This window comes from Peromyscus maniculatus, chromosome 9 (assembly GCF_049852395.1).
Source record: "Peromyscus maniculatus bairdii isolate BWxNUB_F1_BW_parent chromosome 9, HU_Pman_BW_mat_3.1, whole genome shotgun sequence".
NCBI classification, from domain to species: Eukaryota; Metazoa; Chordata; class Mammalia; order Rodentia; family Cricetidae; genus Peromyscus; species Peromyscus maniculatus.
The window spans coordinates 11,082,035-11,097,017 of record NC_134860.1 but is presented as its reverse complement, the minus strand read 5'-3'; the positions used below and the strand labels follow the sequence as shown (position 1 = coordinate 11,097,017).

Below are 14,983 nucleotides of genomic sequence, written 5' to 3'. Positions count from 1 at the left end.
AAGAGGAATTGAAGATTGGTCTTCATCTTCCATTATGTGTGATTAGTGGGCAATAGTCCATGGTTTAGAGATCTTTCTCCCAGGATTGCCAAAGATGTCTGTCTTTGTTTACAGTCACTTTATCTTCTGCAAAGCTGTCCTCCTTCCACATTCCGGGGACTCAGTGCTTGGCACTTCATTGATTCATCTTCAGTTATACAGTCATTCTTTCCTTCACGCTAATTTTCTCTAGATACGGGATCATTTCAAAGTTTGCAGTATAAACCCTATCATATCTCTTTTCTCTTTATGATAACTTCAAAGGAAAAATTATCTTAAAATCAGTTGAAATGTAGAATTTATTCATTTGGAAATTTCTAAAAAATATATACATATTTTTTTTTTTTTTTGAAAATTTCTGAATGTTGTTGACTGTCTTCCCAGATGGGATTTCAAGCCATAGACTCTTGGTCACCTTTTTAAAAGTAACACCTGATTATACTGAGGCATTTCCCTTCTGACCATCTGATATTTAAGAATAACATAGTTAATTTCTGCTTACATTCTTGCTACCTTCGTAATAATGGACAGGCTCTTTCTATTCCTATTGGTTCAGAGTGGCATTTCACCTGGACAGCACTGGAATGTCAACACGTAATCCCTGACATCTGCTTCCATGACTGAAGCCTTTGCACTTGTTTTCCGATGTTTAGGGCATACTTTCTACCTGGTTGGTGTCCATAACCACCTCCCTTAGCCAGCACCCTACCCCAAATTGATGAGAATACCCCCTGCTTTGTAGTCGGATCTTAATCTCACCTAAATCTTATTACTAATGTGATTGTATTTTTCAGACAAGTTTATGATTCCAATAAAATACTATGTTTTCTAGCAGGTAATTACTTTTTAAAACTAAAAGCAGCTAGCTGAATGGTAATTTAAACATTCCCACATTTTTTTAAAGGTAAAAATTACTAAAATTCTTTGTTCCCCTATAATTTATAATCTAGTATCCTTATCCACCTATATGATCTTAAGGAAAATTGTCTCACAATCTTATTTTCACACACAAAAAATTAAATTTTCAGTAATATTTTTGTTGTTATTTTGCTTTTCAAGACAGGGTTTCTCTGTGTAACAGCCCTGACAGTCCTGGAACTCGATGTGTAGACCAGGCTGGCCCCAAACTCACAGAGATTCACCTGCCTCTGCCTTCTGCCTTCCGAGTTCCCAAGTGCTGGAATTAAGGGTATGAGCCACCATGCCTGGCTAATTTTTTTTTTTTTTTAATGTAAGGTTTGGAGATTCTTTTCTCTGAGTGAATTATAAATTATATTTACCAATATTAAACTATCCATACTCAAATTTAATATGTCAAGTCCTTTAATTTTACCTTTACTTTTCTTGAAGGATTCACCAAAAGCACAGCTACGCAGAACAATAGAATGTTGTCGGACCAATCTGTGCAACCAGTATCTGCAGCCTACACTGCCCCCTGTGGTTATAGGTAGGTCAGCCCAGAGAAGTCTGGCATGGTCCTCCTGACTTCTTGTCTTTGTTTTTAACAATAACGGAGCTACCCAGAACTTAGTGTTGTAAGCCGTTCTCTCCCCCTTTGTAAGATGCAGCAGAAAAATACTATACTTGCTTCATTGCTGACTTCCATTCTCAGGTCCGTTCTTTGATGGCAGCATCCGATGGCTGGTTGTGCTCACTTCCATGGCTGTCTGTATAATCGCTATGATCATCTTCTCCAGCTGCTTTTGTTACAAGTAAGAACATACTGTTTTATATAAAATACCTTGTTAATTATTGTATATTGGCAATCGTTTTTTCTTTGTTTTATTTCTAAGCTAACAGGTAAAAAACACTGACTGTTGTATGCAATTCAGAATCATTAATTTATATTCTCTGGTTACAGCTTTTCAACTGTGTTATGACTTCCCTAGAAGGAAAGATGAACTTGAATTAATTTTTTTGGATACTACTTCATTCTTTTATGTTCAAGGATACTCATGGCTTTCTTGTTTGTAGAATAGTGAGCTTTGTTATGTCTGAATTTTTAAACCAGATTCCTAGATAACGTAACTGTCTTATTTAAAAATTTGGGGAATTATCTGTGAAACAGGTTTGTAATCCCAGAAATAAATCTGTATATAAAGAATTTTACAGTATGATGAAGCTTTCAAATTTAAGAATCTGGAGGAAGGGGGCTGGGGTGTAGCTCAGTGGTAGAGCACTTGCCTAACACACAGAAGGGCTTGCGTTCTAGCTGCAGCAATGTGGTATGAATAAAATGTGTTGAAAGAGGAAACGATAATTCAGCCAGTAGATTTGATACTAGGTTGCTATATAGAAAAAATTAAATTGGGACTATTCCCTACACTGAAATAAATTTGAACCAGATTACACTAGAACTATATATTCATATGCATAGTTTGGAAAATCTTTCTGAGTCTACCTCAGCTTGAAAGCAAGCAAGGAAGTAGTAAATACAATGTAAAGGTAGCGTTAGCTGCATAAAAACAGAAGTGTGTAGCAAAGAAACCTACAGGAGGGTGGGAGATGGAGCAGATGAGAACTATTGGCAGCTAATATTTACTGCAAGTGATAGCTTTACACTCTAAAAAGAGCTACAAATCAAAAAGTGTAGTTCAGCAAAGAAGAGACAAAAATAGATACAATTTTTAAAGAAATATGCGTGGCTTTCTGGAGTTTTTGTTTTTTGAAATAGTCTCATGATGGCTGGCTTTGAACTTGCTGTGTAGACTAGGTTGGTCTGGAACTCATGGAGATCCACCTGCCTTTGCCTTTCAAGTGTTAAAATTAAAGATGCACCCCTTCATTCTCAGCTCTATGACTCTTTTAAAAAAGAAAATAACAAGAATATTCTTTGCTTGATGTGGTGACACACTCGTTTAATCCCAGCACTCAGAAGGCAGAGGCAGGCAGATCTCTGAGTTCCAGGACAGCCAGAGCTGTTACACAGAGAAACCCTGTCAAGAAAACAAACAAACAAACACAGAATATGAAGTATAATATGAAAATTACAAAATTTGAGGTATTTTCGTCTGCCATATGGCCAGATGAAATGAAACAAGACTGCGTGCGCGCGCGTGTGTGCATGCCATAGGTAGACATCAGTTAACTTTTTCCAGTCACTCTACACTGTAGTTTTTCAAACACTGTGTCAAAACCCTAGCCCCTTATTGGATGCAGTCTCTCTTGTTCAGTGCTGGACACAGCAGGCTAGCTGGCCAGTGAGACTCCTGGGATTCTTCTGTCTCTGCCTCCCATCTCCATGTCGGGACACTGGAATCACATACAGATACTGCATCGCCCAACTTTGTATGGTTTCTGAGGATTTGAACTTGGGTCCTCACACTTGCCTGGCAAGTGCTTTACATGTTGTTTCCTCAGCTCTGAAAGAATGTTGTGTGGGACATGATCCAGTACAGTTATAGTCAGAATCCCCAGTTGAGAGGAAGGGACAGGAAGAAAAATGTTTAAGAAATAGTGACCAGGGACTTTTCAAGTTTAAATGAAAACCAGAAACTCGTTCATCTAAAAAGTTTAGTAAACTCTTAAAGATACCAAATATGAAGAAAAATACAAAGCACATGATAATCATATTGTTCAAAATTAGTGCTAAAGAGAAAATTTGTAATTTTTTTTCTAAATTTTTTTTATTTTTGTTTTATATGTATGGGTGTTCTGCCTTCGTGTACATCTGTGTACCACATGTGTGCAGTGTCCTTGGAGGCCAAAAGGGTTGTTAGCCACCAAGTGACTGCTGAGATTTAAACCCAGGTCCTCTGGAAGAGCAGCCCATGATCTTAACGGTCTTTCTAACACCAAAGAGAAAAATTTAAATGCAGCTGGGAAAGGGCAGATTATAGGCTTGGCTGTCCTAGAACTTGCTATGTAGACCTGGCTGGCCTTGAACTCATTGAGCTCAACCTGCCCATACCTCTCCAGTGCTGGGATTAAGGGCATATACAGTTTTAGCACAAAGATAAAAGTTGTAGTTTTAAGAGTGTGTGTATTTGTACATATAAGTGATAAGTAACTTTCTATGCTGAGTATCCTTTCATACTTTTTTTTCTTTTTTTTTTCCCCCCGAGACAGGGTTTCTCTGTGTAGCTTTGCGCCTTTCCTGGGACTCACTTGTAGCCCAGGCTGGCCTCGAACTCACAGAGATCCGCCTGGCTCTGCCTCCCGAGTGCTGGGATTAAAGGCGTGCACCACCACCGCCCGGCCCTTTCATATTTTTTAAAGACATTGTCAAAATTTGTAATTGAAATACTTTTTACAGCTGTGATGCCATGTTACATGTGGGGCATTTGGGGGTTTTGTTTACCTTTGATTTGGGAATAGAGTCTTACCACATAGCCCAGGCTGGCCTTGAGTTCAGGATCCTCTTGCCTGACTCCCTAGTGCTACCTCATCTGTCCCCTGGGGCGGGGGAGGGGCAGGTATGTGTGAATGTGTTGGTATTTTTGAGACAAGGCTCGCTTCATAGTCCAGGCTTGGTTCTGTAGCCCAAGCTGCCTTAATCTCCCATTTCTTCTGCCCCCCAAATGCAGGGTTATTGATGTATGCCGCCACACTCTGCTGCGCTGTGTGTGTGTGTGTGTGTGTGTGTTCACTTGCTAATAGACTGTGGCCATCTCTTCATGTGTTTTGTTTGTTTGTTTTGTTATTTTTTAGTTTTTCGAGACAGGGTTTCTCTGTGTAGTTTTGGTGCCTGTCTTGGATCTCTCTCTCTCTCTGTAGACCAGGCTGGCCTTGAACTCACAGAGATCTGCCTGGCTCTGCCTCCCGAGTGCTGGCATTAAAGGCGTATGCCAACACTGCCTGGCCATCTCTTCATGTTAGTGGGGCACACAGCATTCTACCTCATAAACTCCATTTCTAGTGGACTATAACAGAATTTTTTCATGTGCTGAAGATTGATTAGGCTATGATTCTGCCTGAAGGAATGATGGTGTGGCAAGTCTTGAGGCTCAGTGTCACAGTGTTCCCATTTTAATGTAGGTTGTTTTCTACTTTCTTAAAGACATTACTGTAAGAGCATCTCAAGCAGAGGTCGTTACAACCGTGATTTGGAACAGGATGAAGCATTTATTCCGGTAGGAGAATCATTGAAAGACCTGATTGACCAGTCACAAAGCTCTGGTAGCGGATCTGGACTACCTTTATTGGTAAGCTAAAAGCCTTTTACAACTGTAAATGTAAATGGTGTATTGATACAGATGTGATGTCACTGATAAGTGGGCATCTTAGTTACTGCAGATTAGGAAACAATAGACACATTTTTTCATGTAGTAATGAAAGATGAAATTGGTTAAAAATAAGAAATGTGAACCAAGGAAAATAGGATAAGCAAGATAAAGCCATAGTAAGAAAAAAGTAATACTTACATAAAAAGGTTAGAATAATAAAAGGTTAGGATATGAAGTCCTGTGTAAGTGCAAGGTAGCTACATAATTTGCTCTAAGCTCCCCGCTCCCCCTTCCACTTTGGTGCTGGAGATTGAGCTAAGAACCTTGGGGATGCCAGGCAAACATTCTACTACTAAACTACATCCTCAGCACTTGGTGTTTGAGACAAGGTTGTCTTGTAGAATTCAAGCTACCCTTGAACTTGAGATCCTTCTGCCTCTGCTTCTGTTTCCTAAATGCTGTGGTTACAGGCATGAGCTACCATCCTCAGCTAGGTGTTGTAAGTATTTTAGTAACCAACTAAACAAAGAAACGAGTGTAAGGTTACTTGTATCTTTAAGGCTAAACTAATTGGCTGAGAGAAGTATAACATTTAGGTCTAAAAAGGGTTACAGATAATTCGGGTGGATGGGTGGATGGAGAACAGCATTCTGAGGGAACCCTTGTAATCACAATGCTACATTTTCAGGTAGTTTTTTTTAACTATTTGATAGCATTAATTAAAAGTAAATACTTAACGACAATTTAAAAATTTGTCTAAAGTAATCTGTGGTAGAATTGGAAAGGTGAGAGTAGAGGTATCTTTGTATGCAGATAGTGTGATTATGGAAAAAAATCCCAAGATTGGTACATGCAGGCCTGTTACAACCAATGCTTGTCAGTTTGCAGAATACAAAGTCATTATTTCAGTTTTACTGATTTTATATATACTGGCAACATGTCTGGAAACTGAAAGTTAAGAAATAGTATCATAGCCGGGCGGTGGTGGCACATGCTTTTAATCCCAGCACTTGGGAGGCAGCAGCAGGTGGATCTCTGTGAGTTCAAGGCCAGCCTGGTCTACAGAGGGAGTTCCAAGAAAGGCGCAAAGCTACACAGAGAAACCCTGTCTCGGTGGGAAAAAAAAAATATCATTTAAAATATATCAAGAAGCATGAAATATTTTTGAAATAATCATTGCAAAATTTGTACATTGGAAATTATTGTTGAAATACTAATTATTAATGTTACTTATTCTTAAGAATTTTTAAAGTACATTGTTTTCTACTTTTTTAAAGAAATTACTGTAAGAGTATCTCAAGCAGAGGTTGTTAGAACCATGATTTGGAACAGGATGAAGCATTTATTCCAGTAGGAGAATCATTGAAATTAAATATTAATTCTTAAATATTCTTAAGACCTAAATAGATAGAGGTATATAGCCTGTTTATGGATGAAGCATTTATTCCAGTAGGAGAATTGGTGAATTAAATATTAATTCTTAAATATTCTTAAGACCTAAGTAGATGGAGGTATATAGCCTTTTATGAACTGAAGGCAGCACAACTAGGATGTCAGGTTGCCTCACACTGAAAGGTTGTTTCATTTCAGTCCAAATAGAAATCAGAGTAAACTTTTACAGAAATGGATGAACAGAATTATAAAAATGCAGAGGACTAGATGAGCTGAGTTGTTAGAAAAGAATGCAGGACTAACCACATGGCTTCTGAACTTACTTTTAGAGCTGCGCTAGTTAGTATAGTATATTTGGTGGGACAGAGCACAGCCTAGAAAGGGACACGTATACAAGAGTGTATGTGCATGGGTGTTTTTGCCTGCATGTATATCTGTGAACCATTTATGTGCCTGGTACTCAAAGAGGCCAAAAGAGGGTGTCTGATCCCCTGAAGTTAGAGTTACAGATTGTTGTGAGCTACCCTTAGGTGCTGGGAATTGAACCCAAACCCTTTAGAAGAGCAGCCAGTGCTCTTAACCAGTGAGACATCTCTCCGACCCAATCAGTTGATTTTACTGTTTGTTGTTATTGGAGGCGCTGTCTATGTAGACCTGGCTGATCATGAATTCAGAGAGATCAGCTTGCCTATGCCTGGGAGTACTGGGATCAAAGATTGTGCCACTGATCATTGATTTTTTTTTTATTTTCATTTATTTTTATTATTTTGGCTTTTTGAGATGGGGTTTCTCTGTGTAGTCCTGGCTGTCCTGGAACTCCCTCTGTAGACCAGGCTGGCCTTGAACTCACAAAGATCCACCTGCCTCTGTCTCCTGAGTGCTGGCTTGCAGCACCACCACCAGGTGCCCTCAATGATTTTTAAAAGATTTTGTTATAAAAGGTTACATGAGGCCATTATTTGTTTAAAGTACTGAAGTATTTCAGTGTTGAATAACTTGTTTGTTAAACAAATGATGCAGAGAAGAAAACCTCAGGTGTCCATTTGCTACAAAGTGAATGTGTTCCTGTACCTCACTCAGTATACAAAATTAAGTTGAAATGGAGGGTAGATATAAATATAAAAGTTAAACTAGAAAAACCTCCGAAAGAATTTTTTAAACTAATCATTGTGAGTTCACGGACAGCCAGGGCTGCATAGGAAACCCTGTTCCAAAAACCAAAAACAGCAACAACAAAAAAGGATGAGAATCAAAAGATGAATCAGGGACTAAATAGATCTGATAAATATACAGACTATACAAAGAACTTGAACAGCTCCATAACAAGACAGCTCAAATTTTTTTCAGTGGACCAAAGATTTGAACAGATACTTCCCTAAGATTAAGAATGACAGGGGCTGGAGAGATGGCTCAGAGGTTAAGAGCACCGACTACTCTTCCAGAGGTCCTGAGTTAAATTCCCAGCAACCACATAGTGGCTCACAACCATCAATAATGAGATCTGGTGCCCTCTTCTGGGCGGCAGGCATACATGTAGGCAGAACGTTGTATACGTAATAAATAAATAAATCTTTAAAAAAAAAAAAAGAATGACAGATACACAAACACATCTGCAATGTGTGTTTGTTAATGTGCAGGTTAAATTGACCAGGGTAGTGCTGGGATATAGATTATCTTGAAATTTTGTACATAGCTGATTAAATGCAAAATGATAAGGCATTTTGAAAAATAGTTGAGAGTTTACTAACAAGTTAAGTATATACTTTGTTTTAGCCTCAAACTCAGAGATGTGCTTGCCTCTGCCTCCCACATGCTGAGGGTGTATACAGTAAAACATTTCTGCTTTTTGGCCTAGAGAAATTAAAAGTGTGTTTACACAAAAGACCTAAAGGTGACTGTTCATAGCAAATATAGTCTAAGAAGTAAATTAGAAATAGCCTAAAAGCCCACCAAGTTGGCAAATGGATAAACAAATAACACACTCATCAGTATGGAGAAACAAATCAGTAACAACAGAGATGAATTTCAAAGACACTTTATGCTGAGGGGAAAAAAAGCCAGATATAGAAAACTGTAAATAGTATGTCTATTTACATGACTCAGAAAAGGTAATACTCCAGGAACAAAACAGGTAAAGAATGCCAGCACAGCCAGAAGGAGTTCATCACGAAAGGAGGAAACATTCCTAAGTCTTAAATGAGATTTTGGTAATTAGATGACTAGGCATTTATCAGTATTTACTGCTCAGTTTTCAAAATGTACACTTATTTTATATATAAATTATACTTGAATAATCCTGACTTTAAAATATTACAGAAAGAGTCTATGCTAAGTGATTTATGATGTAAACCATTTCAGCTTTGCATAGCTCCAGCCTCAGATACACACTTCCAGCCAGAACATCATGTTCTTTTTCATTTAAAATTACTAGTAGTCTGAAAATGAAAGACACAGTATATATGTACTTCAGGTATTATTCCCAACTTCTACCTATGGCCTATGAGCCAGGAATAGAATTCAAGCGAAGGTGTATAAAAAGACAAAATTGTAATTCGGACCGGTATAGCCAGTGAGAGAGTGAGTGAGTGAGAGAGAGAGTAAAGATGATAAAGTAAGACAAACAGCACTATATAGAAAATTGGGCCTGCAGCAAGAGCCTCTAAGAGGAATAACTGAGTGAATTATAAGCACTGGGGAGGCAGAGGCAGGCAGATCTCTGAGTTTGAGGCCAGCCTGGTCTACATAGTGAGTTCCAGCAAAGCCAGGGCTGTTACACAGAGAACCCTGTCTTGAAGAACAAACAAACAAGGGGCTGGAGAGATGGCTCAGAGGTTAAGAGCACTGACTGCTCTTCCAGAGGTCCTGAGTTCAGTTCCCAGCAACCACATGGTGGCTCACAACCACCTGTAGTGAGATCTGGCACCCTCTTCTGTACACTTAATTGATTAATTAATAGCAAAAAGTTAGAATGGAGCTTGAGGATTTGTTTGGAGGTTCTAGCAGGAGAGCAAAGCTATTTCTATAACCTTCACTGAAGACCATTCCTCCTCTATCTGGGGACGTTTTGAGAGAGATCCACATGTAGTGTTGAGAGGGGAAGGGAATACCTGCCTGGTCATCCAGATCAGCTGAGTCAACCCTAGCAATCAACGGACCGATAGATGTCATAACCAGATCACCCTCGCATTCAAAAGATTCAGAAATGGTGCATGACTCCAAGGACATAGTATCTTCCAGACACAACAGGACCAATACACATATGAACTCATAAACTATGGTAACATGCACAGCTTCAAACAAGACAAAATCCCAGCACTGAGAAGGGGAATTAGACACATAGTCCCACTTCCAACCAAAAAGGATCTGGGAGGAATTTGGGGAGGGGAAAGAATGAGCAAAATATGCTGTATGGAAAAAAAATTGAATTTAAAAAAAGGAAAGTTGGAGTAAGGGAAGTGTAGGTAAATAGTGAAAACTGGGGCTGGGTCAGATCATCTAGGACTGATCATCTAGACTCAGGTAAGGGTTTAATTATTTATAGTTTGTATAGTAACTTACCCTAAACTCAGTGGCTGGAAGACAAAAATATTTATTATTTCTCATGACTATGAGTCTGTTGGGAAGTTTTATTTCTGGACTTGCTCAGCTACTGATAAGCAATAGAGCTTGTATATAGGATTGACAGTTGACATAGCACTTCTGTCTGTGGGAGGCAGGGTTCCCAGGAGCAGAAAAGAAAGGACAGGTTGTGGTACACAAGCATCTGTGAAGTCTACTGGTCACACATTTGCTATTCTGTTGCCCAAGAGAAATTAAGTAACCAAATCCCAAGTCTGTGGGGAAGGAGACTTCTCAAGGGTGGCTGTGTGTGATTTCAGTATTCATTATTCATTGCTGCTTTTAAGTACTATAAATTTAAACATTGGAGTTAATATATTTGCATTGGAGCTATTTGGACATGCCAGCCTTTTTAATGGGATGACCTATCACAGTTTAGTCAGCCTTAATAGATTCTTTTTATAAAGAGCTCAAAACTGTACTTCTTCTTTCCTGTATAGGTTCAGCGGACAATTGCCAAACAGATTCAGATGGTTCGGCAGGTTGGTAAAGGCCGTTATGGAGAAGTATGGATGGGTAAATGGCGTGGCGAAAAAGTGGCAGTCAAAGTATTTTTTACCACTGAAGAAGCTAGCTGGTTTAGAGAAACAGAAATCTACCAGACGGTGTTAATGCGTCATGAAAATATACTTGGTGAGTGTCCTTTGCTTTAGTTTAGTTCCTCATTCTGGCAAGGGTGTTTGGGTCGGGGAGAGCCTGCAATGTGCGTGTGGATTCTAATGTTTGTGTAGGTAAAAGAAATCCAGCAGAGTTCATAGTGAACTAGAACACAATCCTGAATGCCAAGCAAGCTTTTTATTACTCTAAATAGCATTGGGTTTCAAAAGGATAGTAAAGCTAGTTCATTGAACGTACATAGTAATGGAAGCCAAGTCTTTTGTAGAGAACTTCAGTACTTTTTCTAGGGTAACCCCCACTCTCCACCCCCGGAGCTGAGGACTGAACTCAGGGCCTTCAAGCGCTCTATCACTGAGCTAAATCTCCAACCCCTTTCTAGTGTAACTTTAACTGCATCTGCCTTTAGCTTTTGTGAGCAGAAGAACCCCGTGTGTGGCTTCGTTGTATTTTCTGCCCCCATGTCTTCCTCTCACTTCCTTACCTCATTTATACAGTAGTGAAATAATGTAGTTACCTGATCAGTAGAGTGTATAAATGGACCTCGTTTTCCTGAGTTTTTCAGCTCCTATTGCACTATCTCTTACTTTGTAAAGTCCATTGCCTGTTGCCAAGCACAGACATTTATGCTCATTTCCTACTGCTCCTGTAAAAAATTACCATGAACTGAGTGGCTTAAAACATCAGAAATATGGCCGGGTGTGATGGCCCAAGCCTTTAATCCCAGGCTGAGGCAGATGGATTTCTTGAGTTCAAGGCCAGCCTGGTCTCCAGAGTGAATTTCTGGACAGCCAGTGCTACACCAAGAAACCCTGTCTCTAAAACCACCCCCCAAAAAGAAAACAGGAAAACAGCAGAAGCAGAGTGGGGAGGTGGCTCTTGTTGAAGGAGTTGCCTAATAAGCCTTACACATGAAGAGCTAAGTGTGATAGAGGGCAAGCTCACAGTGATGGTGAGGTATGGAAGGTGGACACAGGTGGATCCCTGGAGCACTCTGGCCAACTAGCCTAGCCTACCTGTTGAAGTTCTGGGCCAATAAGACAGCAGAGGAACACCACCTAAGGCTGTCCCCTGACCTCCAAAGGCGCTTGCACTCACGTGTATACACATGTATACACCCACACACAGAAGGAAAACAACCGATTATCCCCCTTAATTTTAGGATCCAGAATTTTACAATTAAGCTGTTGGCAGGACCATTCCTTCTCTGGGGTTTCTTCCTGACTGTGCCAGTCTTGAGTGTTCTTTGACGTACAGACAACTGTTGTGGGTTGTTTTTTACTCCTTGGCAGCGGGCCTGCTGCCCAGCTCCCAAATCAATACATGAAGGCTTATTCTTCTGAACACCCGGCCCTAGCTTGGCTTGTTTCTAGCCAGCTTTTCTTAACTTCAATTATCCTGTCTATCTTTTGCCTCTGGGCTTGCATCTTTCTCTATTCTATATATCTTTCTTTACTTTATACTCCATGGCTTGCTCTGTAGGTGGGTGGCTGGCCCCCGATGTCCTCCTCTCCTCATTTTTCTTGCTCCTCTATCCTCTCTTCCCAAATTTCTCCTCTTATTTATTCTCTGCCCACCATCCCCGCCTGTCCTTTCTCCTACCTTTCTATTGGCTGTCCAGCTCTTTATTAGAGCATCAGGTGCTTTAGACAGGCAAAGTAACACAGCTTCACAGAGTTAAACAAATGCAAGCAACATAAGAGAATGCAACACATCATTGCATCATTAAACAAATGTTCCACAGCATAAGAGAATGTAACACATCTTTGATTAATATTCCACAACAGACAACCCCCCTTTCTATGTTTCATATCTTCTATGTGTGTTGTGACCACATTTCCATCATACAGGACACTCGTCGGCTAATTTGAACCCAGTCTATGTTGTATGTTCATGGCTTCATATAAATACAATTCCACCTACAAAGATCCTGTTTCCCATGTAACTTAAAGTATCTGTTTTTCAACCTGAAATTAAGAACTTTGATTTTGGGTGTTCAGGGGTGGGGTTTTGTTTTGTTTTCTTTAGACTCAGTCTCACTCTGTAGCCTTGGCAGCGAGCTCAGCCTGTGCAGTCCTCCTCCTCCTCCTGACACTGGGATCACAAGCAGGGCTGTCACTCCTGGGGAAAGCCGTTTCAGGAGAAAGTCGTGGGGAATTGCACTTGTGGGCTACTATGTAATACGTGACTTCTCCTCCTCCTCCTCCTCCTCCTCCTCCTCCTCCTCCTCCTCCATCATTATCCCTTGTGATTAATGTTAGGATTATCACAAATTAGCTGTATGTGTTGGCACAGGCATGTAATCTCAGCACTTAGGAGGCTGAGTCAGGATGATCACAAGTTTGAATGTCACCTGGACTACATAGCAAACCCTGTTTTTAAAAATACTCTGAATTTGGACTGGAGAGAGATGGCTCAGTGGCTGGAGTGCATGCTGTTCTTACAGAGGACCCGAGTTCAGTTCCCAGCACCCACATTAAGAAGCTCATGACTGCCTGTAATTGCAGCTCTAGGGGACCTGACACCCACCTGACTTCCTCCTCCACAAACACAACACACACAAAAATTTACTGTACAACTGTAGTGACACTACAATACGTAGTGACATATGAAATGATTTTTTTGGTTACACAGTCAAAACATTCTGTGTGTCAAATTAGGAGAGTACTGTCTGTACAGGGTAAGTAGTTCATTTCCAGTATCCTGAATGTGCGTCTGTAACTGCCTCGCACCTCTGCTGACAGCTAACCTTTCAAACTTATTAACTGAACAGGTTTTATAGCTGCAGACATTAAAGGCACTGGCTCCTGGACTCAGCTGTATTTGATTACTGATTACCATGAAAATGGATCTCTCTATGACTTCCTGAAATGTGCCACATTAGACACCAGAGCCCTACTCAAGTTAGCTTATTCTGCTGCCTGTGGTCTGTGCCACCTCCACACAGAAATTTATGGTACCCAAGGAAAGCCTGCAATTGCTCACCGAGACCTGAAGAGCAAAAACATCCTTATTAAGAAGAATGGAAGTTGCTGTATTGCTGACCTGGGCCTGGCTGTTAAATTCAACAGGTAGATGACTTTTTGTTCAACATTTGGGAATTATTTTGGCATCTGGTGGGTGTTTATACTCAGGGTTGCTTTGGGGTCTTTTGTTTGTGTTTGTTTTCTTTTCACAAAGCTGCATTTCACTGTACTTTTCTGGGCATTATTTGGGAATGAACCCAGGATCCTATGTATACTAAGCACACACTGCTACCAAATCACATCTCCAGCCTCTACATAATTATTGATTTCCTGGTTTTCATGCTTTTATTTCAGTTTACCTGTACTTGCTCTTTTTTCAGATAGTCCATGTTACATATAAGTGACTTGTGACTGTAGCTAGAGTTTTCCGCCTTGCCCACAGTCAGGACAAATCTCTGTCACCCGCCAGTCCCACAGCCTATCAGACCCAACCAAGTAAAAACAGAGACTTATTTTGCTTACAAACTGCATGGCCGTGGCAGGCTTCCTGCTAACTGTCCTTATCTTGCTAACTGTGCTTTTATCTTAAATTGATCCATTTCCATACATCTATACCTTGCCATGTGGCTGGTGGCTTACTGGCGTCTTCACATGCTGCTGGTCATGGCGGCGGCTGCACTGTCTCTGGTCATGGCGGCGGCTGCAGCGTCTCCTTCTGCCTTTCTGTCCTTTTATTTCTCCTCTCTGTTAGTCCCGCCTATCTTTCCTGCCTAGCCACGGCCGATCAGGTTTTATTTATTAACCAATCAGAGCAACTTGACATACAGACCATCCCCCAGCACAGCCAAGTGCAGACCATCTCAAACACCTGCACTCAGGCCCATGGTCCTAATCATCCTCTATACGGACCTGCTGGGTAACGCCACAAAGAACCCAAGAAGGGCTCCCACAGGACAAACAGAACATCCCACAGCATGTGACCCAAATATTCGGCATTAAGTTTGCTTCAGTTCATCTGTATTCAAAAAGATTTGTGAAACTGGGTGGTGGCACACACCTTTAATCCCAGCACTCTGGAGGCAGATGCAGGCAGATCTCTGAGTTCTGAGTTCAAGGACAGCCAGGGCTACTCAGAAATACCCTGTTGGGGAAAGAAAAAGAAAGAAAGGAAGGAAGGCCAGTTATCAT

The 14,983-nt window shown here is 40.5% G+C and overlaps 1 protein-coding gene across 2 annotated transcripts in view; it reads left to right on the top strand.

Annotated features, from left to right (window-relative positions):
• Bmpr1a (bone morphogenetic protein receptor type 1A) overlaps window positions 1-14,983 on the top strand; it is a 116,533-nt gene that overhangs the window by 90,121 nt on the left and 11,429 nt on the right. For both annotated transcript variants that reach the window (XM_076544405.1, XM_076544406.1), the window contains exons 6-10: window positions 1,390-1,486; window positions 1,652-1,751; window positions 5,039-5,183; window positions 10,655-10,847; window positions 13,603-13,900. In XM_076544405.1, the coding sequence (XP_076400520.1) occupies window positions 1,390-1,486; window positions 1,652-1,751; window positions 5,039-5,183; window positions 10,655-10,847; window positions 13,603-13,900 (833 nt within the window). The remainder of the gene's footprint in view (window positions 1-1,389; window positions 1,487-1,651; window positions 1,752-5,038; window positions 5,184-10,654; window positions 10,848-13,602; window positions 13,901-14,983) is intronic.